The sequence below is a fragment of the Phyllostomus hastatus genome, unplaced genomic scaffold (genome assembly GCF_019186645.2).
Source record: "Phyllostomus hastatus isolate PE091 unplaced genomic scaffold, TTU_PhHast_1.1 phas_contig_98, whole genome shotgun sequence".
Lineage (NCBI taxonomy): Eukaryota > Metazoa > Chordata > Mammalia > Chiroptera > Phyllostomidae > Phyllostomus > Phyllostomus hastatus.
The window spans coordinates 12,490,961-12,514,641 of record NW_025333999.1 but is presented as its reverse complement, the minus strand read 5'-3'; the positions used below and the strand labels follow the sequence as shown (position 1 = coordinate 12,514,641).

Here is a 23,681-nt window from a genome sequence, read left to right as displayed (position 1 = left end):
TTAAGAATAATCTAATTTAATGAAGAGCAGGAATAAATACCTAAAATCAACCTTCATCTTTAGAAATGTCCTGAACTTGTAAAACTTTGTGTAACATAAAACTTAGGTTAAAAAAAGAAGGAAAAAAATGTCCTCCATTTGGATGTTATTTGGAAAGCTGGAGTTTGGCTAGACTCAGCCAAAGACTCTGAAACCTTCAAATAAAGTCAGGGCCTTGTTTTAAGCAAACTGGACTGACTTATGATCACATGAATCTGCCCCATTCACATTAAGCTTTTCTTTGCACCTGGGGTAGAAATCCCAGTGACTCAAATGGGATGGAGGATTTTATGCCTAGATTTCATTTTTGAAATAAAGTGGCTCAGTTTCACCTTGTTTTAGTAAGCCAGAATATGAGTATTTCTGAGCATCAGTATTGTGTGGTATGGAAAAGAAAGGTTAGAAATACAGAATGGCTCAGGAGACTTGCCAGGGTCTGTGTTTGCTTCCAGTGGAGAGTGCTTGGGTTTAGACGGGTCCTGGTTCCATCAAGAGACTTTTTGGTTGGAGCCTCAGTTTTTAAAAGAGACAAGGAAAGAAGAGATTCTGGCTATCTACCCATGGGTGGCAACTGACTAGTTAGTGGTCTCTGGGAGGTGACCAGAGTGAGGACAGGAAGCAGTGACGTTAGATAACGAAGGAAAGGGATGTAGATAAAAACCCCTTGATGGTGTTTAAAAGAAATGATCCATTTTTGGTTCGCGGATTTGGAAATCTTCAACAAGTTCATATAGAGATGATAGAGGCTTGAGAATCAAAGTTTGAATTGAAAAAAAAACAATTGGTGGTCATGACTGGCTTTTAGAGCATCACACAGAATACAGGGGTTCGGCTGAGATTAGACCAGCGGAATCATAGTATGCTGAGTGGACCACGGCCTGAAATATTATTAGCCTTATCTGAATGCCTTTTATATCAAATTCTTGACCTGATTTTTGTCCCAGTTTCTCTTTTATATCAACTAGGTTTAGTTCTTCCTTTAAGAAAAAAAGTTTAAAAAAATTCTAATGAAAGCTGGCTGACTCTACTATAATATAAGAAAATCTATTTTGCTAAGGCAGCAATAGAATATTGAAATACCTGGTTTTAAGTTTTTATGTGGGTTTGGAGATGCAGTGTGAAAGTGGCTAACATGACACCCGACCTGGTGTTAATAGCCAATGATAACTCCATATGTACCACCTGCTACCTGTCAGGTTACACATTCTTTCTTTTTCCCTTTTTTAGCATGAAGGTTACATTAGCTGTGAACATGGGTCTTCATGGCTAGAGTGGAGGCGGGCTGTGATACTTTTCTAGAAGAAATAGGGCTTTGATGTAATTATCGTCTTCGTTACTTTTCTTCAGACACTCCTTCTTCCCAACTCACCTCCCCCCATCAACCTCTATGGAGACCTTAAAAAGGATAACATACCATCTTGAATTTGGGAACTGCTGGGAGAGAGAAGGAGAGAGAAAGTGTGAATCACAAGCATAAACTAGAATGTTCATGGAGGAAAATCCTCCTGCCAAAAAAATAAAATGATATTTCCTGGAGTGCACAGCTGAAGGGGACCCATTAGGCAGAGATGCTGATTTGTTAACAAGCTGCTTCACACGGTTGTGTTTAAATGCCACAAACTGACTTCTCTTCCTTCCTAATAACTTGTCAGGAACTTCTCAAAAGCCCACTCCATGTGGTTCACAATGGCTTCTCTACTCCCTCCCACTGGCACATATTTTGAAATAAGCTGGGCAAAGCTGAGTAAAATACACCCCTCCAAAATGTCCCCCCAAATCCAAACCTAAACCAAACCACTGGCCTGTCAATGCCTACATGGGACTTGACTGGGTGAGTTGTCTGGCTCTTCCCACCTTTAAGTTCTGTTCCAGATACTGTGCAGGGGGCTCAGCCCAATGCTTTATGGGAAGCAGGGGGTGACCCTCCCATCCATTCTGAGTTTAAACATTAAACACTTCTGTGCTTTAGAAAAAAAGACCCTAACACTTTCCCTGACTACAGAGAAACCAGGTTTCCTACTATTACCATTCAAAATGGAATACGGGGAGTCTAAAAGCTAAGGACAAAACATCAGAATGAGTTTTCCTGAGAAGTGAAGACATTATCTAAGGTTTTCGTGGCCATTCACATATTTTTTGAAAGAATAATTTTAGCCTCTTATTAATATTATTCCAGCTATTGTTATATTCCCTCTGAGGAACTACAAAAGGCACAGAATGCTTGGTTTCTTTTTGGTTTTTAAGTCTTCCTGCCCTGGCCAGGTGGCTCAGTTGGTTAGAACATCGTCCTGTGTACCAAAAGTTAGCAGGTTCAGTCCTGGTCAGAGCACATGCCTAGGTTTCGGGTTTGATTCTGGTAGGGGCTCACACTGGAGGCAACCGATCGGTGTTTCTCTCTAACATCAATGTTTCTCTCTCTCTCTCTCAAATCAATAAGCATATCTTTGTGAGAGGATTACAGAAGATTCTTTCTGAACTATTTAATCTCTTTAGACAGGGACTAAAGCAAAGGTTATGGTTTGGCTCAGAAAAACTGTCCAAATGTCTTATGTTTCTAAACTCTTGAAGTAATAACATTGCTTAGTTCAGAAAGATGGTTGCAGCTTTTTCCGAGTGCTGTCAAAATATTTCTCACTCCAGTTAGTTACTGCAATAGGCTCATGAGGAAGCTTTTCAAGTTCTCCTTCTGGACAAGGAGATGAGGAATCCAGGGTGACTGTCTCTCAGGGCAGAGGCAGAAGTAGAAGCCATCCCAGTGGGCTCCCTGGCATCTGCTCTGGCTGTGGCCACAGGCCTGTGAAGTGCCAGTGGTCTTTTCAACATTCTTCTCAAGTCCCCAGCTGCCTTTTGTCCTAGCTTTGTCTGTGTATAGATATAGATCTACATAGAGATGGAGATGGAGTTGGAGACAGAGATAGAGGTAGAGGTAGAGATACAGATAGAGATACAGATACAGAGGTACAGCCTGGCTCGTAGTGAGAAGGTGTTTTGCTATGGTAATGAAGCAGGTAAAGGAATTTCTGTTCTGTATAAAAAAAATTGCAGTGATAGCCAGCCAGGCACATTTCAAGTGGCTCTATCCCTTTGGCCTAACAGTCTTCTGGCCACGCATATGAGTGACTTTGCTAAGTGGAAGGGCCAAGGGGCTCAATACTCTCTAAAATTATTTCTCCTCTCTTTGAAGGTTTAAGAACTTTCCTTGTCAGAACGTGCATTTCCCACCTTTTATAGATTCATTCTCTATTTGCATAAGTTATCTATTAAATTTACCTTGGCCTTCCAGACTCCCACCATATTTAGAATTTTCTAGCAAGCCATCTACCTATACCTTGAGCTCTCCTGATCCTGGTTTAATTTTTGGGTTAAAACTATATAGTTTATTTTTGGGGTAAAATTATACAGTCTCATGTTTCAAGCACAGAGATGCATATGTTTCTTTGAGACTCCACTCTTTAGCTTTTAGAGAGGGACTCTTCATTGTAATCATTACTGAAAGGATACAGTACTAATGGAACTTAATTGTTTCCACTAGACGTATCTCGGGTGTTTTTGGCAGCCAAAATGAAAATGATTCCAAATACCATCAAAGGGGTTTATAAGCACCCAGCATGCTCAGAGTGTTTTGATATACAGTGGAGTGTTAATATCATTATCTCTCCTAATACAACATACGGTTACTTTAATCCTCTCCCGCCTCTGTGATCTTAGAAGATCCCACAGATAGAAAGCGAAGAATAAAATACTATATACAAGGAGACAAAGGGAGAATTAGGCCCCATCCTCTGAATGTGATTTTTTGATTGTTCAAGTGTTGGCTTCAAACATGGGCCTTTATCAATACTGACTTCTGTATCTCCCATGCTCGTCTGAGTTTGCGACATCAAACATACCTTTCACACATGTTCTTTCCCGATTTTTTTTAACACTTACTTAGCAGTTTATAGAAGGAAGTGAATGATCTCCTCAAGCTGCTTACAAATTAAAAAAAAATCTGTGCTTATTAATTATGCAGGATTAGTCTAATTATAATTCAGCAAATTAATTAGCGACAGAAGGTGTTCTGAAACATTGGAGTACATTTGCATGTTAAATGGAGAGGCTAGTCTGTAATATATGTAAATTTATGCATGGCTTCATAGTTTAATTTAAAAATTTGCAGCTGCATATGGTATGGGAGCAGGTGAAAAGTCAGTTTTAGTTTAATGATGCTAACAAACATTGGATGGTGTCCTGTCTTAGCAAGAGAATGCACTCCTGTCTGCTAACCCACAACTCTGTCATAAGAATATAATATTACATAGAGGCTCAAACTCAAGGTTATTAGTGAAGGGGCACATAGGTGCAATAGGCAGAAAGCTGAAAACTGCAGAGAAAAAGCTACAGCAAGAGGATCCCCAACTCTGAACTTTGTTCTCCACTTCATCCGGTATTGCCCATGGAGTGAGTAGGTCTCAATCTCGGGAAAGTAGCACTCCCGCCTGTGTAAGGAGGGGCAGGTTCCTTTGTGTCTGACTGGTATCTATTCTGGCAGGTGCAAAAAAGTTGTCCAACCTTGATTCCCTTTCCAAATATTCACATTTGCACTTCATTTCAATTTCCTGGAGCCGTGGGAAAGTTATTACCGAGTTATGAATTAATGGTAGGGTAGAGAGTTTTACACATTGGCCTCAACCATCTGGCAAAACAGTAAAACCAGCAGACCAGGCAGCAGCAAAGGGCTTTTGGTGTAATTGGTGTTCACTGCTCAGCCTAGCATACATGAGCTTTGGGGGGGCGGGGGGGGCTGTGGCAGCGGGGGAGGGGAAGGCGGCAGAAGGGGAAAAGGGGCACTAAGGAAATAGGACGGTAAGGACCCATTAAGCTGATGGCTGGCTAATAACTTCATTTCTCTCCTTCACCCGAGTAGTCACGGCATTAGAATGGGAAATAGATTTGTATTTTAATTCTGAAGTCTCACTGAAAGATGTTTCCTGAATCCAGTAAGATGTTCAGTCTCACCCAGCCTTTTTTCCTTTTCGTGAGAAGAAAAAGGAAGGGATACAGCAAAAAAAAAAACAAGATACTGTCTGAAAAAAAGAAAAAGATGGAACTGGGCACATGGCAAAGAGCCCTCTGAAGACATTTTATGAGAACAATTGGAATTACAAATATGCTCTTAAGTGTTGTGTTTCATTCCAATTCAGGCCCAAAGAGTTCAATTATTATTTTCATTAATGGTGTCAGATTTCCATTGGAGTGCAAAAACAAGAACTTTTCCTTAGAGGCTTTTCCTTGCCAGCCTCATGGTACCAAGTGATAGAATTAAGGGGAGTGAAGATGTGTCCGAACATAGAGGGAAAAAATTCCAACCTATTATCCCTGGTTCTCAGGAATGGTAGTGTGTCGCTGGTCAGAAATAAGTGGAGAATCCAAGTGGTCTCCTTGTTTTGGCACCTCAGCGACTGTTCACAGTCAGTTGCTTGCCACTTGAGCTATGGGAGACATTCCCTCCAAGAAGAAATCGTAAAATGGCTTTGAAATGAAGTCTGTCGATAGGGAGTCAGATTACACAGTGGGGACTTTGCTCCCTCCTGGTGCCTAAATGAATACAGCAGATCCTGCTCCGGAGGCCTTGTGTTCCGTAATGAAGGCGCGATTGCCAAACTGAAATGCCACTTCCAGGAGCTTGTAATGGGCGTGAATGGCGAATAAAGACTGGCTTGATGCCAGTTTGGAACCAGAGGAACGTGTGCAGCTCTGAACTCTTTCTGCCTGACCATTGCTTACTGAAAATGGTGGTGAGGATTTAGACCCACCATCTTTTTGTTGTTTTTGTTCTTTTCCTGCAATCTGTTGTAATCAATTAGTTACATGTTATTTTTTTAAAAAATCTCCCTAAAAATTAAGAGAAGATCTCCAAGTGGAATATATATACTAATATTGGAGAGTTAAGGAACTTAAATTTGTGGGAACTCCCTCTGGTAATTTTGTATGGAAAATGGGCCACTTAAAATGAGGTAGGGAGAAAGGGCAATTCAGAGGAGCGGGCACAAGCCTGCCTGGTGAAAGGTGAAGGAGCCCGCTTACTAGGTATCAGGCATTTACCCAAACATTTTGCATGGATAACTATTCCTTACTACTGGCCTAGGAAGTCATGTTACAAATGAAGAAAGTGAAGGTCCCTAAGTTTTACAATAAATATTAAGCAAGCAAAAATAACAGAATTACAGAAGCCTTGACCTCATGTGGAAATGGCTTGGTAAAGACATCCCAAAGACTGAACCCATCTGCTATGAAAGGAATTAACCTGATGGTCTATTTAAACATCTCCAGTGGAGGAGGGTCTCCTGTCTCTTGGGTAATGCTTTCAAGAGTTAGTTTTGTTCACTTGATCCTCAGAAAATGTTTTCTGAGATTCAATTCAACTGATGTTACACATTCAACTTCAGGCTTTTTTTACCCTCCATAGTTGTGATGGGCAAGTGTCCTTGCATCTTCCCCAAATGTGCAAGCAGCCTTTCACATTCTTGTGCAGGGGGCTGTTGAGTCTGTGCCACCTTTGGGCCAAGTGGGTCTTGAGATGTCTGGTTTTCTGAGTATCTGATAGGCTTGCTCATTTTCCTCTGCATACTCTGCAATAGCCACAGAATTTCTAGAGAGTGCAACCCCTGATAGCGATGAAAGACATTTTTTGCTTGTTTGCTAGTTTTGTTTTATAGCACCAAGAATGACTCCACCCTCATTTGGGGAGTAAGGTGGAGGATGCAGGGTGACCCCACATGAAGATCAATGAGACACTGGTCCCTGAAACAGAGAACAGCTAGGCAGTGTGTCCCCCTTTCCCTTCCAAGGAAGCGTCACCAAGCCCCCAGCAGGGCAGTGTTTTCCCAAGAGTCAACAAACCAGAATTACACTCTTGACTCTTCCACTTACTAGCAAGTCATCTAATTTTTCTGAGCCTCATTCATCTCCCCTGTAAAATGGAGACATTAATTCTTCTAATCGAGTTGGGGGCATTAAATGAAAACATACATGGCAAATAATATGTGGTGAATGAATATAGGCTTTTTAAAATTATTATTATAATCATCATTGTAACCAGTCCTTCAGCCAAGTGCAGTTAGAGAGGTTGAATATAGTTGGAAGTAAGAAAATTTATTGCTTAAAAATTTCTGTAAATTTAAATTGTTTGGAATCTGCAATGGTTGTTTATTGAAAGAGTCTAGGTGAATACGCTTTAATGGTAATGTTCCATAGGAATATCTGAGGAGATGGAAGATTTTGTACCTTCTCTGTTTATGTATTTATATTTACTTTTTAAGGGATTATATAAATAAACGGGTTGCATAGAAAAATCAGCTTATAAAAATGCACATTTGGTTTAAGTGACAATGTGGCCTTCTCACTCTGCCTGGTTTCCCAGTGGGGTAAGCTCGAGAGGGTTCCGGGAGAAGAGAAGCAACCAGGCACTCCTTTCAAGTCTGGTTTTATGATGCAGTCCATCCCTGCATTTGGTAGTCCTCAGAAATGCTATTTTCAGAAGCACTCCCAAACAGTGGAAGCCAATTGTATTTTAGATAGGAATCTGGAAAAGGAGGTTTCATAGTTAATCCACATAAACTGTGTTTTCCTTGAAAATCAATGGGCATAGACCTTTAAGCACCCATGTGGTTTGTGAGGCTGTATCAGTTCTGTATGTGGCTCAGCCTTTAGTGGTCCAGCCCACTTCCGCGGCTGCTGTGGCGGAGAGAGAACCAGATACAGCAAACCCAGGCACGGCCCTCAGAGAGTGGGGATGTTCTCACCCCGTGGTGTGTGGCTATGGCCACATCACTGCAGAAGTTGTTTCCACAGTAGGCAGAATTAGATTTTCTTTTTTAGGATGAAAGGCGTTTTATAAATTATTTTGCTTAGAGTAAGTCTCTGCATAATGGTAGCTGTTGCTAGTGCCAAGTTCTCAGTGCTTTGATATACATCCCTGCCTAATCTTTTCGTTAAAGGAAGCTTTTGTGCCTTCCACAGTGCCTTCCTAAAGGTGTTACATATTACAGTTCTTGAGAAGGCACTAGGTTTTGGATTTCAAATTGAAGGTAAATTCTTCCACACATCTGGAGAAATATGATGCTGGGCTTTGTACTGGTCAGATCATTGGTTATATTCCTGGAATCTGGCATGAATATTAAGTAGTTACCCTTCCTGTGATTTAGAGACTCCTCACTGCCCCACCTCCAGACCTTAACTCTTCATCCTGTTTGAACATCTAGTTTGCATCTGTTTCTATTTGGGTTGGCTCAGTACATGTCTTGAGGCACCTAGGCACTTTCCTTCTATTCTTAAACAGTGCGAGTATCCCCATATTCCAGAGATTCGGGAGGAAGGAGATTTCTTAGGTACCAGGTGAGCCCCTGTGCTTGCGCATGGACCCATATTCAGAGGTCTCCAGACTCATCTCAGAATCCAAAGAAGCACATTTTTGATAATTTGGTTGTGTGCTCCATGAAGACAAGGATTTTTCCATCTTGTTGGAAAAACGAGAAAATTCGTGACACATATTGCATACTTAATAATTGATCCAATGAGTGAATAAATGAACTCACCAGGGGTTTTCAATAGTGGCATTTAATTCTATGGTACTGTCTTTGACCTAATGTTTCCCACCTGGGGTGCTAGAGTCCCCTCACTCTTTAAGAAACCAGAATCCTTTATGGTTTTGTTGTTGTTGCTTTTTTCAGACCGTGCTTTCTGAAGTTGCTTTTTAAACAGCTATACTGAAACATTATTTACATACCATAGGGTTCACCCACTCCAAGTGTACAGTTGGTTTCTAGTATGCTCACGGAGTTTTGCAACCATCACCACAATCTAACTGATGCAGGAAAGAGAACACCAGATGGAACTTGCTGCCAGAAAGGACCAGGTTTAAATCCTTGTTTCTGTCACTTACAAGCTGTGTGACCTTGGGCAAATGTATAAATTCTTGGTGACTTGCTTTTCCTAGATGTGAGGTGATCTGTCACTCATGAAGTTGTGAGAAGTAAATGAGGCAATGTATGTCAGAAACATAGCTGGGAGCATGGCACAGAGGTGGTGTTTGGCGAGCCTTCGTCCCCTGCCCTCTGTGACTCTGTGCTGTCCAGGCGCTGGACCACATGAGAGGATGCGTAGGGAAAGCACACTCTGCTCTGTGATATTCCTGAGCCCACGCCTCCCGCCTTGGAAGCAGGAGAAAGTGGAGAAAGGATGCTACGGGAAGGGTGCTCTTGCCCCTCCACCTCATGCTACCACAGCTCTGGCCAAGGCCTGAGCCAAGAAGCCGAATTTTCAACCCACCAGCTAGCCCTGCTTATCTTTCTTTGAGTCTCAGATCAGCGGGTTTGGCTTCTCTCTCAGGAATCCCCTGTACCCACCTCCACTTGGGCTTCAGTAAGCCATGATCTTTTTGTTTTCAGTGGTTTCTTTCCCCAATGTGGCCATTTCTGGAGGGTTCTCAACTCTATGTATTTTTCTTAGCAATCATAGAATATTAATGTTGGAAGGAATCCTAGGGATAATCCAGTTAAACCTTCTTAACAGTTGAAGAAACCAAGGCCCAGAGAAGTGAGGTAACTTGATTACAAAGTTAGTTGGTAGCAGATCAAGACTAGCCCAGCGTCAGCATTTAATAAATGTTTGTGGGGTGAAGGCGTGTCCTTTGGTGCATTCTCTTGCCTCAGTTGAGATCTGAGGGCTTGAGGTCAGTTTTCTTTTATTACTTTTTAAAAATTTTACTTTTCAATTACAGTTCACTTGAGTTCACATTTTGACTCCACCTCTCTATTCCCTTTTAACTATAAAACGAGGACAAACACGTCACTGTTAGTGTTTACTCCTAAAGAATGAGATCAGAGGCCCTGCGAAGTGTACCACGCTAAGTGATGATAATATTTATGTAGTCAACATTGTCTGGAGAAAGTGAAAATAACAACCTCCATCCCGATGTGAATCTGCACATTTGGTCTGAATCTTGTAATTCACTTCGGTTTCCCATTTCTGAGTAGGGAGAGCTGACATTTTCCAGGCAGCTCTGGCTTCGTAGGGATCTGGACACAGGGGATTTGTCCCCTGAAAGTTACCCTGGGGTTAATGGCTGGTGGGATAGGGGAGGGTTCTGCACAGAGCCCCCGAGCATGATGTTTGGAGGGGCTCGGGGGTGGGGGGTGGGGGGAAGGTGGAAGACATCAGTAAAGAGGAAAAAAATTGGAGATTCTGTAAGCCCCAGAATTTCTTTAAATTCATTTTAGGGCCACATACAAGGTATCAGGCCATAATTTCTGGTGCTGGCCATTTCAAAATAGTAATTGCTATGCCTGTTTTAGAAAGTACTATACAATATAAGAGAATCACTCTCTTAGCCTTTGTGAATGGAACGTTGCATCTTGAGCATGCAGGGGCTGTGAGACCCCAGGCCAACAAACAGTGTTTTCTGTCCTAAGAACTGTTAAGGGTCCTCATTTAAAAATGAATAAAGCCTTTCAGCAGGCCCCTTGTTTCCTTAAATCAATTTGATTTTATGTAAACATTTATCTCCTTTGCACTTTTTCACCCACCACACCAAGCCTATAATAATGTCTTCGTCAACATTAATGTTTTCACCAGATACGTTCTGGAGGAAGGGTGGGGTAGGCTAGAGGAAGTAACACACACAGAATGCATTATAAGGAGCCCAGTTGTGGGAAAACTTTCCCCAAATCAAGGAGTTAGTGAGGAAAAGCATTTGATTTGATTTTAGTGGGCTTTTAAAATTTTATTTTAGTGGGTTTTATTCAGTGGTGATTTTAGTGAGGGGGCGGTCAGTGCTATGGGAGGGGAAAGGTAAATCACCGATGGGGGTGTTGGTGAGCAAACGTGGTGTGAGGGTGGGGACTCCATTGTTTGGAGAGAGACTCACTCACCAGAGGAAAAAGCAAGTCTTAAGTCTATCATGAGAGCATCTCCACTCATGGATGGTACCTGCAGATGATTGCTGTTTTCCCTAAAAAAAAAGAAACAAACGAAATGCTTGACTTCTGATCCATCTTTTCTTAAGTAAAAGCAGCTGCAGTGCTAACATGCTCCGATGGCCGTGGGCAGACGTCCACGGCACTTGGGAGAGTGGAGGCAGGCTGCGTGCGAATGGGGCTGCTGTGAGAGGCGGTGGGCCGGTGGTCCCTGCCCTGCCACTCTGCAGGGCCCGCGGACCCCGCCTGCCCCAGAGACGGTTGAAAGAGATGTGAAAAGCAGATGTTATAAAATAATGCAAAAATACTTAACTGTTATTTCTAAATTCACACCCAACATTATTCATTAGATAGGGGTCAGGAACACTTGGCCAAATATTTTTTAGCAAATCTGGAGGAAAAGAGACTCAAATAGGAAAAAAAATGCTCTGAAGAGTGCAGGTCCCCTTCTCTCCTTTATCATTTACTCTTTATTTTTCTATCAGGGTTTTTTTCTTTAAGTGTGAAATACCATCAACTGGAACACTCTAATTCTTGTGTGTGATTTTTAAAAAATTAAAAACAAACAGAAGGTCAGCATGATAGCATCTGACCAACCATTGCTTCAAAGTAGATTTTTGGAAGCATTGTTGATTTCGACTTATTTTTGTTGGTAAATCCTGGTGAAAATGTATATCTTTTCCTTTAAAGTTCTAATTCAAGGCATGGATGTGAGAGTTCTGAAGGGACTTTGGGACTGCGGTAAAATTTCGTTGTCATAGTAACAGAAAGGGAAATAGGCCTAGCTCACCTGGGACTTTAGCACTGCAAAAGCTGGATTTTTTTTTTTAAGGAAAAGGACTCTGCAAGTAAAATAAATGAAAAACTTACTGCATTTTTGAAACAAAATTCCAAACATTAAATATGTAAATGGCTGAAAAGACCACTTCTGCCATTTTTCTTGGTGGATGTACTTGTCCAATTAAAGATGCCTTTAAATTGCTCAGATAGTTGATTTAGCAGAATATTGGCTCAAAAAACATTTCTTATGAATGATGACCTCAGACTATTATTCTGTGCCTTTATATTTTCTGGATATTCTGTAGAAGATCTGAAAGGACATTCACACTTGTTATTAATCATAAAAAGCCCAGAATACATCCAGCACAGACTGACTCTGTGATTGGATGGTAACAGAACATCTTCTGAGTTTTATACACATCAGTTGAAAATATTAGGCCTCCTTTGTGTGTGAGGGTGCATGTGTGAGGTGTGGAACAGGAAGGTGTGTGTGGCCAGCAGAAAGCCACGCACGTGAGGAACCCTGGGATTCTGGGCTCAGCCAAGCCATTTTTAACCCTGGAACAAGACTTTTTTGCTCGGCAGGAGTCGCTGCTGCTTTTGAAGACTTGGGGGCAGGGGTGGGGAGTGCCCTAGCAACTTGGGGGTGGGGGTACAAACCAGAACACAGCTTCTGAATCACTTCACAATCCTTCACAGTGATGGAGCTGACTGGCGACTGAAAACATCCAAATTTGCAAATTGCTGAGGGTCAGCCATGTTCCTACAGGGGCAGGGCCTGCTGAAATTCCCCAGGCCTGAAATACAATCACTTTCCAATCAAACCTCATAGAATGCAGGGATATTCTCTCCTAAAAAATGTTTACTGAAAAATGTAACACATTGCTTTCTTTTCACAGATTCTTTTTAAAATTTTTCCTCAAGTGCAATCAGAATTGTTTGAAAACAGCAGGAAACCCAAGGGACATGAGGAGGTTCCAGGTAAGGGGCCTGCAGATCTTTCCTGGGAAGTAAGTCATCCTATTTTCTCTCTCTCTCTCTCTCTCTCTCTCTCTCTCTCTCTCTCTCAACACGTGATTCACTGAGATTGCTAACAATGAAAAAGATAACTGTAAATGATAACCCTCCTCAATGGATAGCATGGAGGAGGGTTTCTTCATTTTACAGTCTTCAGGCCTCAGCCTCCAGTGCCAAAGCCCCAGGGGAGGGCAGCAGCCCGAGCTGGAGATTTGATTTTAAGCCCTCAGGCTGCCCTTGGCACACACAGCTGCCCGCAGCAGGAACCATGTTCTTGATATTCAGCCACCTTGGGATTTCTCAAAGCGGCGGCTCTGTGCTTTCTGCAAGCAACAGCCTCTTTCTTCCCTTTTCCACCGATTAACTATTCCGTGGTCTCTCTCGGAGCCTTTTGGAGAGCAGCCGCCCAGACAGCCGTGGTCACTTTAAGATCCCAGCATGACAACAAGACCCACGGGACAGTGACCCAGCTGCTTGGCAGTTAAATCTGCCACCGGTTTCATCACCCTTGCCACGGACGCACCGAAGATGCAGGCTAATAAAAACACAGGGCGAGGCAAAGTGTGTCAGGTTGGAGATGAGTGGAAGAGCAGCCCCTCCCCCCCTTAATCTTTGAAGGACCCCCACTTAATCCGCCAAATGGCTTTCCTGCCGCTCACGACCAATCGAAATCCACAGCGTTCCAGAAAAATGTAAAATGTGTTCAACAACAGTATTCGGGCTTGAGACTTTAAAAAATAATCCTAGCAGAAAGAGAGAGATGGGGGGGTGGTGATTAGCCTCCGTTCCAGGTGAAGAAGGTGAGTGACTCGACTGTGACCACATGAAGGGGGCCGTCGCGTCAGGGGCAGTTGTCGAGCCAGCCAACTCCGCAGCTGTGAGACGGGTGCAGCCACTAGGTCTATGGCTTTGCTGTTGCTTTTTGAAATTGTGAATAATTTCCGAACAAGGGGCTGCAGAAATTTATTTTAAACTAGACCCCACAAATTATGGTTTAGGAACCAAGTCATGAAAGAGTTTAGCAGAGAGAGGAGGATGCAAAGAGAGGCCAGAGATAACTACTTTGAAAAAAATAATTCTTTTTTTCACCATATCATGGTTATCAATCTTAGTGGGACCGGGACATTTTTTGTTAGTTATTTAACACTATTACTAGTGTCTCAAAAAAAAATTTAACCCCCTCCTCTCCATGCTGTATTATATAGAGAAATAAAACAAGCTGCCTTGGGGATCTGGTATGATAATTGTGCAGGAGAAAGCTTATGGTACTTGCTGTTATGGAAATGTAGGCAATGGAAACATAAATAATTTCAGTCCAAAAAAAGTGTGACATTCAAAAGAATTCAAAGTGTCTCAATGACCCAAGTTTAGCTTTCACTTCTGTAAGAAGACAGGCAGGGAGAGAAGCTGGCGTTGTGGATTCTTAGTCTGTGTTCTCTCCCATTACTTCCAAAGTTTTAACTTTGAGAATACTCTGGTAATGAAATTTGAAGAGGCTTTTAACAGAATGCCTTGCCATTTGATGTGTCCCAAATCGTAGAAATGTGTTCACTAAGCAAATGCGTGCTGTTATTTTCTCTACTTCTGTAGTCATTTACTAAGTGTGAGGTTTTTAATGTGCCTGAGTTTTTAACAGGATTACAATAAATATTGTAATCTCTCAAATAATGAGGAATTTTTATCCAATGTGAAAATATTTGACTTTTGCAAAGACAAGAGGAAAGATCTACTTAAAAAATTTGTAGAGTCTATGATTGTCTAAATCTGGGGTAGAGCTAAAGACCATTGGCGGGGGTTTTTTTTGTTTTTTGTTTTTTTTGCAGTTTTTACTAAGATAAAATTCATATAATCTGTCATTCACCATTTTAACCATTTTAAAATGTACAATTCTGTGGTATTTAGTATATCCACAGTGTTGTGCAATGATCACCACTATGTAATTCCAGAACATTTCCATCGTCCCGAAAAGAACCCCGTAGTTCCCAGTTCCCTTTTCTCCCCACCTGCTGGCAACGGCTCGCCTACTTTTTGACTTCATGGACTTGTCTACTGTAGACTTTTCATATAAATGGAGTCACATAATATGTGGACTTTTGTGTCTGATTTCTTTCAAGTTCACCCTTGGGGTTCAGTGCTTCTTTATTTCTTATCACTTAATAATATTCTATTATAAGGACATGCCACATTTTGTTTAACTTTACATCATTTGATGAACAGTTGGGTTTTTACACTTTGGCTTTTATAAATAATACTACTGCAAACATTTGTGTACAAGATTTTTTGTGAACAAATATTTTGAGTTCTTTTGAGTACATATCTAAGAGTAGGTATCTTATCTGGGTTATATGACAACTGTAACTTCCTGAGAACTGTTTCCCACTGTGGCTCCACCATTTTACATTTCCAACAGCAACATATGAAGGCTCCAATTTCTCCATATCTACCAATGCTTGTTATTTTCTGTTTTAGTTTTTTCTTAATTCTAGTCATCCTCTGAGTGTGAAGTGGTATCTCATTGTGGTTTTGATTTTCTTTCCCCAATGATTTTGAGAGTCTTTTCTTGTACTTATGGACCATTTATGAATATGCTTTGGAGAAATATCCATTCAGATCCTTTGCCCATTTTTAAATTGTGTTATTTGCCTTTTTATTGTTGAGTGGTTGGAGTTCTTTATATATTCAGGCTACTGGGCCCTTATTAGATAAGTAAGTGATTTGTAATTCTTTTTTCTCATTCCATCATTGTCTTTTCACTTTCTGGAAAGTGTCCTTTAATGAACAAAAGAACTGGCAGATTTTATGCTGTAGTCTGATTCTATTAAGAGTACAACCTTCAATGAAAGCTCTTTTACACGGAGAAGGCTATTATGGAGAAATGCTTGACTGTGTGCTGTAATGGTCAAGTGGGAAACTTGGATCAAGTTCAAAATATGAAATAAAACCAGAGGTAGTAGACATTCATGGTGGTGGGCAGGGGGATCCGCAGGGATGGTGATTTAAGAATTCCTGGAATAGCTATCTCATTCAGAAAGAAAAGGTAATAATTTTAAACCATATAGATGACTACTTCAATTCTCCACTTTTGTTATGTGAGTAAATATACTTTTAATGTGAATTGTTCATTTGTGAAGATTTAATCTGGACAGAATAGATATATGAAATATTTCTAATCAAATCATGAATCCAACCAATGTCTCTCTCCTCTCTCACTCCTCTTTCCCTTGTACCCCGAACACTGGTGGAACTTGAATTCTTTTCCCAAAAGTGATCAAATGAGAACAAAATCATGCCATCAAACTTATTTTCCATCGTGAACCAAAACTCTCTTCAATTCAGTTAAAGTCCTAAGTACCATGGGCATATATAAAATATTTATTGAAATGCAATGGACTTTAACTCTTTTTGGCTTGGACCCCTTTGAGAATTTGGCAAATGCTATAGTTTCTGTCCCCACAAAAAACTACATTTTAACAAAGTTTAAAGTGGCCAATAAGTGTCTTTCTACGACGAGGCACACATACTTGAAGCTCCCATGTGCCCACCACTCAGCAGGCACCCCTCACTGCTATCTGCTGCATGGTACCTTGCTGTGTGTTCTGCCCTCTGCCAGGGAATGCTTCACTCCCTCCTGCATTTGCCATTTTCACTTGCGATTCAGCATTGCACTTGAGTGCCGCTTGCCCCGTGAGGTATTTTCTGACTCTCCCTGGCAGACCTACCAATTCTTTGTTCTGTGACAACCTACCCTCCTCCACAGGCTACTCTAACACAGTCAATCACATTGTCTTGCAGTTGTTGTTTGTCTGATAGACTGTGTGCTGCTTGAGGGTAATTAGTGTCTTTTATTTATTTTGATATCTCTCAATGCCTAGCACAGTGCCAGCCACTCTATAGGGCTCAATAACTGTTATTGAATGAACTAAAATTTTAAGGGAAAATTTTTTTTAAATGGAAGGAAGGAAAAAAGGGAAAAAAATAAACAAAAAGGTTTCCAGGACTCTCAAGGTATCTTATATTTTAACTTTATTTTTTTAATATTTTATTTAATTTTAGAGAGAAGGGAAGGGAGGAATGAAGAGAGGGAGAGAAACATCAATGTGTGGTTGCCTCTCACATGCCCCTTACTGGGGACCTGGCCCACAACCCACGCATGTGCCCTGACTGGGAATTGAACTGGCGACCCTTTGATTCGCAGGTCAGTGCTCAATCCACTGAGCCACACCAGCCAGGGCCTATTTTAACTTTATTTTAATTGTTGATGTTATTACAAATGTCCCCACTCTCCCTACAAAGTGTCTTAATCCATGGACCATGGACCATGTGTGCAGAAAATCACTTCTGCCCTCCTTGAAATGGAACAATTAAGTGAAACACCCAGATTAACAGCTCAGTGAAGGAAAGGAAAATAAATGTAGGTCTCATTTAAGCTGACGGGCCTGTTAAGACATAAGGAACCCCATTCTTTATTTCTCTGTGTTGTGGGTGGAGATCAGGCGGTTGGAAAATCCAGAAGAAAATCAAGCCAAGAATAGGAAGACTCAGGCATGCTGTCATTTCTCACATTCAAATTCTAAGACACAGTAGAAGTTGACAACAATCAGGGCTGTTGTTGCCAAGTCACTCTCAGAGATAGGCAGCTGGGTGTGCTCCAAGTCCTAGTGAAAACAGAGATGCACTTACTCATTTGTTCATTCACCCAACCACTATTATTGGGGAAGTTCTATGTGCCAGGCACTATCCTAGGTGCTGGGGATACATTAGCAAAACAGATAAAATTCTTCTCCCTTGAGAGACTTACATCCTAGTGGGGAGATAAGGAAAATAAGATAAGTGATTTACATAGCTTAGTTGTGCCTCTCTGAGGTCTTCAAGTGACCAGCCTGGAAGCATGGGGGCCCATCACAGTGCCAGTTGTTTCGTGTTGCCTTCTGAATGAAACTCAGTGGTGTGGTCAAGCAGGGGTCATGTGGGAGCTAAGGGACACCCACCATTATAATAATAGCAAGTGTAGATGCTCTTCCTAAAAGTTTTCAAGGTTTTCCACAGCATCAGCTAAAAGCAGGATACGCATGTCACCAGATGGTTTACTTGAGGTTGGGAAGCTCAAGTCCTTTCCATCTCAGGATTGTATTTTAAACAGAGATGACCACTGCCCAGGGTGGGAGTGTCTTCTATCGTGCGGGCAGTACCAACCTGTACATCGAGTCACTGTGGAGTTGGCAGCAGGGGCCTTGACACATCTCCAGCCCTAGAATCATTTGAAGGGGACTCCTTCATTCACACAGTTTTCTTATAACTAGAATAAGTGTTCTTACTACAACTCACTGAACTTTGCTGAGTGATTCTTGGGTATCTCAAGTTCACCTCCTAAATTATTCCCTATTCCCTTTTTAGATTAGGTTCACCAAAATAATCAATTTTTTTCACATGGTTAAGCTAGAGAGAGCACCGAGATGTATATACAGGTCTTGCCATCCTTTGCCTCAAGACATAAGAGGTCAAGATGTATAGAGGGGCCCATACATTTCTAGGGAAAGAAAAGTCATTTCAGGTTCCAGGCTGCAAACGCCATCCGTACTGAGCTGATTCCTCTTTGTAGGGATGTGCCTACAGGATGGGCTCCTTGAAGAGCATCTGGAGAGGGACTGGCAGGGCACGAGCAAAAAGGTTGATGCTTTGTGGGGAGACAGCCAACAGGCCTGTTAGAACCGGGAGGAGGAAAGAAGCTGCGCACAGTGGTGGGGAGACAGGACTGGGGGACACGAAAGCACCCTTCATCCAGGACGATGTCATTGAGCATTTGAATAGAGTGACAGCCTGGAGCCTGTTAGTACATGCTGTGGGGTGCCACAGCTCTACAGGAACGATGGGGAGATTAATGTAGAGGACAAAGCCCCCCATCCACACAGCCGGCCTGAGCTGTTGGTCTGCTTGACTAAAGGATGAGAGAGCAAAGGGCAGGGCTACTCAGGGCTTGGAATGGGGCCAAGATCCAGCCAGCAAACCCTTATGATTTTGTTAAGCCCCCAGCTCTTATATAAAACTTTTTAATGGCACCACCATCTATTTTCCTGAAGTAAAAAATGTTGAATGTTTCTCTCACACCCGCTGAAGAGGGAAACAAGAGTTTAAATTAAGTCCAAATGGTAAAAATTTAATATAGCTCCAGCTGCCTGCAGGTTTCTTCAGTTCCAATCGCTGGGTCCCAGGCTCCTCCGCCTGTGCCGAGGAGCTCATCCACTGCCCAGGGCACCCTGGCCGCTCTGGCCAACGGGTGAGTGAGTGCCTTGTTGGGCGGTAAAACAAACCAGAGAGTCCGGCTTAAGAAATAGTAATTATCTATTTGGAGTCAGAAAAAAACATCACCTGAGGAGCTTTCATTTAGGCTGATGTTCTGAGCTTGGGAAAGGCTTTCTGTAGTTTACTTCAAGGTTTTCTGTTTGCTGGTTTAACCTTCTGCCACCCCTGCTCCCTGACTTCTGGTGTCTCAAATGGGTACTGGAATCGGGGTGATCAGATTTTTGTCCAGCTCACCTAGGAAATGTGTTTTGAGTTATTTGTGGGAGAAAAGGGAGAGAAGGCAACACAGGTATAATGCCCATATAATTTGGGGGAAACGATATGTCAGATTTCAGTGAGGTGGAAACAAAATCTCAACGCTCAGACATTTCAGGAGACTCCAATTAGGGCACTACAACCGGAACACAGTCAAGAACAATCAGCGGCAGAGCTTCCCTGAAAGCACGTTTTGCAATGAGAAGGCATAGATTCTTAAGCTGCATGTGAGCCCTACATGATCCTGGTTTTTGGTGAATGACAGGTGAATCATGAGGTCCCTGGGGGTGGAGTTTAGAGACAGAGTGGCTCAGCCAAATCAAGATGGCATCAGATATGTTAAGACTGCCCTGGGGCTCTAAAATGTTTGCTAATAAATTACTGCCCTTGACCATAACCATACTACGTGGCATACATTTTAGATGAGAAAAGCAGTGCATTCAATGAAGTAATCTAGGTCAGCTGGAAGTAGCAAGTGTCTATGGCCTTGGAGATGAAGGGAAATTTCGTTGTAAACAGGTTAACATTTGGGCTCCCTGATGACATAAAAGTCTGGTTACCAAAATGCCACTTGATTTCTGTACACATTCACCTAATTTTTATTTTATTTTATTTTATTTTTAGAAAGGGGAAGGGAAGGAACAAAGAGGGGGAAAGAAACATCAGTGTGTGGTTGCCTCTCACATGCCCCCTACTGGCGACCTGGCCCTCAACCCAGGCATGTGCCCTGACTGGGAATAGAACTGGCAACCCTTCAGTTCACAGGCTGGCACTCATTCCACTGAGCCACACCAGCCAGGGCCATATTCACCTAATTTTTAAAAGACAAACTCTAAAAGATATTCCACCCTAAGGCAAATTTGCCAAAATATGCCAGTGGAAATGCTGTTTGGCACACCACTCCATTTATGCCAATCAGAATTTCCTTTTAGGTTCCCAAGCAATAATGTCAGTAACCTCAAGTTGTGTAGTTTTTCAGCTGTTCCAGGTCTATCTCAAGTCTCATTTCCGTGTTGAAAACATTTGTTACTGTCTTCGGCTCAGGTTAATTTTCTCCCTTTGGACTCCCGGAGTATACAGTAGCCCACAGTATAGCACTCAGCTATGTGACACTGTATGGTGATATTCTCTGATTATTGTAGTGTTTGTCATGCTTCATCAGCTGCGCGGCAGCTCCCTGAGGCTGTGACAAACCGAACCTCCAAAGGATTGAAACACAGTGCTCTCTGCCTACCTAAGGAAGTATCTTCTCTGGAGTTATGTGTGACATCCATGCCACAGCCCCTCCTCCCATTTGGAGTGAGCAACCCCAGAATGCCCCACATCTGTCTCAACAGCAAGCAACTTTGTGTTCTCTCATTTGGTACTTGATACTTAACTGAACAGAAAACTTAGCCCTAGGGATTATGAAACAACAGTGATGGCTAAGAATTCTGGGAATTCCTTAAAAAAAATGACAAAATCCATACTTGTGGGGTAGGTGTTTAAAGGTAATTCTGGAGACTCTGGAGTCCAGTAACCAAGAAGAATCTGGGCTTTAAATCTGGTTTGAAAATACGGTGTGTGCCAAGAGTAAAGTGGTAAGGAGAAACAATTGCAGTAGCCAAGCTGTTTGTTGTTAGCCTGGGTTGAATTAGTGAAGGCTTAGACAAATTGTTTCATCAGATTCCCCTTGTTGAATGTGAGAATTAGCCAGTGTATAAAAACACCCACGGAGTATTTCTTCTCACAATGTGGACTCCAAACTTGGTTGCCCACCGCAGCCAGAAGTCTGTCTTGATTTTCTCTGTCCTTTTAATGGTCTCTGTGTCTCTTTCCTCCTTCCACAGGTGGAAAATAAAATCCCACATAATAGGTATGCTTCGGGAAAGCTGAAATAACATATATAGCAACTGAACAGTTATAAGGGAAAAGCACATCATGAATTTAATTCCATTTCCAGATGTAAAATGTCATAAAGAATTTTTTTCCATACTTGGCAAAATAACAGGAATTTTCAAGACCATTTTATTTAGCTTGGTGTATGTGTGTTTGTAAGTAGGTATCAGTCTTTCAGGTTGTGTTAGAAATGCTATGCATTGTAGCTTTACTGAGATTAAACTATCAAGGGCCCCACATCCAGCTAGGAGGTGCATGACCCTCATTGAAATGGAGGAAATACGTCTAATTGTAGAATTTTGTGTGCTTTCAAAGCAAGAACTCTGATCCATATGGTGAGGTTTCTAACCAAGGTAATTATTCTCCAACAACCACAGACACTGGGATTCTCGTCTGTTTCAAAAAAGCAGATCATTTTGTTATTCTGCATCTTTTTCATTTTGACTTCCCTTTTTCTTTCGCCCTCCTGTGCAAGACTTGGGGTCTTTGTAGGAACACCTAAGCGAGTATGAGCTGAGAAGGAGGATGCATGCCGGTCACCGTCTCAACTATGTCGTTTAACTAGAGTGCAGCTTTGAGAAGGATAGATATTAAAAAGAAGTGTGATGTTCCAAAAAGCCAAAGATGTTTCAGAGTGGGGCATAAAATTAGCCCCAGGGTGGGAATGAGTCATTTTGGTAAAAGTCCCTGTGCCACATGCCATCATTCTGATACTAAAGAAACAGTTACTCTATTGGAAAATTAGTTGTACAGGCAGATTAACGGATGTGTCCACCTCAAGGATAACTCCCACTGAGGCCTTTTAGAGGCAGGAAAGAGCTCTTTACAACTCAGCTCCTGCTTTGTATAAATTATTAGAGTGTGGGACAAGGGAGCACTTTGGGGTAATGAGAAGAAAAATATAATTTGAGGAAGCCAATCAGTTTTTCTTGAGTACTTTTAGCAAATTGCCAACATAGTCGTAGATTTTGTTCTTAAGACTTTCTGGTATTTTTCAAGGGGAGATACAAACTTTTTACGTTTCCCTTTCTGTTTAGTCACCTAACCCTGCCATTTCATTTCATGATTCAACATGGAATGTACACTGTCACTCTCGAGTTGGTTCCAGTTTATTGATCTGGCCTCACCCAAAATTAGAGATTGCACTAAGCAAAATAAGGAATTGCAAAAAGTGGCAAAGTTCTCTCACTTAAAAAAAAATGGGCAAGCAATTCCAATTGATCTCTACTCTCTTTCTTGGAACCTTGGCTTAAAGGTACCACATCATAAATAACATTTGCATGAATATAATTGGTTGCTGCTTTTGTGTTGAATTGAAATGCATCAGTTGAGAAGGGCTGTAAAATACAATGGCTTAGTTCTCAGCTCTGCAGGCTTTCCTACTGGAGCTGTGAGCTGAAATACAGGCACACCAGCTATGAGAAACAAATGAAAGCTGTCACCAGTGTCAGTAGCAAAAACCAGGGGTCCACCCACACAATGATGGACATCTGCATTCCTAATTGGCATCGCTTTGGGTTCTGCTAGCAGGCTGGCAGTGCCAACAGAGTCCGACGGCTTTAGAAAATGCTAGGTATCTGGTTAGGTGGTAGGACACACCTATGAGGCTTGGACGTTCTTTTGTTTGAAAGACTCTCCATCTGTTTGTGATAGTCCTGGTGATTTTTAGTTTCAGGTGCCTCCAAATGGCACCCCTTGTCAATACTAAATTTGCTGGCTACTTCTAAAACAGATCAGTTTACAATCTTAGGAGAACAAGTGGTATTGATGGTTATATGATCAGAAGATCGTTGGCAAAGATGCCTACAAATAGTTAACAAGGTAATGGTAAGAAATGTTGACCTTGATTTGTTTAGCTAAGATGTAAAGATTTTTGAAGGTCAAAGGTGTCCTTGTGTAGTGTTTTGGAGTCTAACTGTGTCTGACCCTCTAACATTAAGCTGCTGTGGCCTGCAGTTTTCAAGAGTGAAGCAAACCAGGGGGAAAGAAAGAAGGGGGGAGAACAGGAAATGGAGTGAGGTGTTTCAGGAAGTTGTCAGGGGTTGACTGATTGATTCCAGATGGAAAAGGTCAGCCTTCATGACCCAGGAAATACTCACTAGGGGAAAGAAGTTGGCTTGTGGAAGGGGAAGGCCTGGGAGTGAGCCGAGGCTGGAATGCACATTCCACTTCCTTTAGTCTTCAAACGTTCAGAAACTTTAACTTCTCCGAAGAGAATAACATCAGTGTTGTCATCGTTCATCAGAAAACAGTGAAGGAAGTTAAGTTTGTAGCTTTGACTGTACCAAATGTATCTTCACTTCCATAATGTAGTTCATTCTCCTAGAAGTGGAGTGAATGTATGTGAAAAGTCCATATTTGTCAGTGTCTCCATGTGGAAGAACAGCGACCAAACTTGCCTGGTTTCACATGATGGAGTTTGTGAATTAAATCCTTCCCATTTTGCAAATTCACTTT

The 23,681-nt window shown here is 41.9% G+C and overlaps 1 protein-coding gene across 2 annotated transcripts in view; it reads left to right on the top strand.

The window, feature by feature from the left end:
- Window positions 1-23,681, top strand: part of EBF2 (EBF transcription factor 2) — a 191,607-nt gene that overhangs the window by 117,525 nt on the left and 50,401 nt on the right. For both annotated transcript variants that reach the window (XM_045853522.1, XM_045853523.1), the window contains exon 7: window positions 12,674-12,755. In XM_045853522.1, coding sequence (XP_045709478.1) covers window positions 12,674-12,755 — 82 coding nt within the window. The remainder of the gene's footprint in view (window positions 1-12,673; window positions 12,756-23,681) is intronic.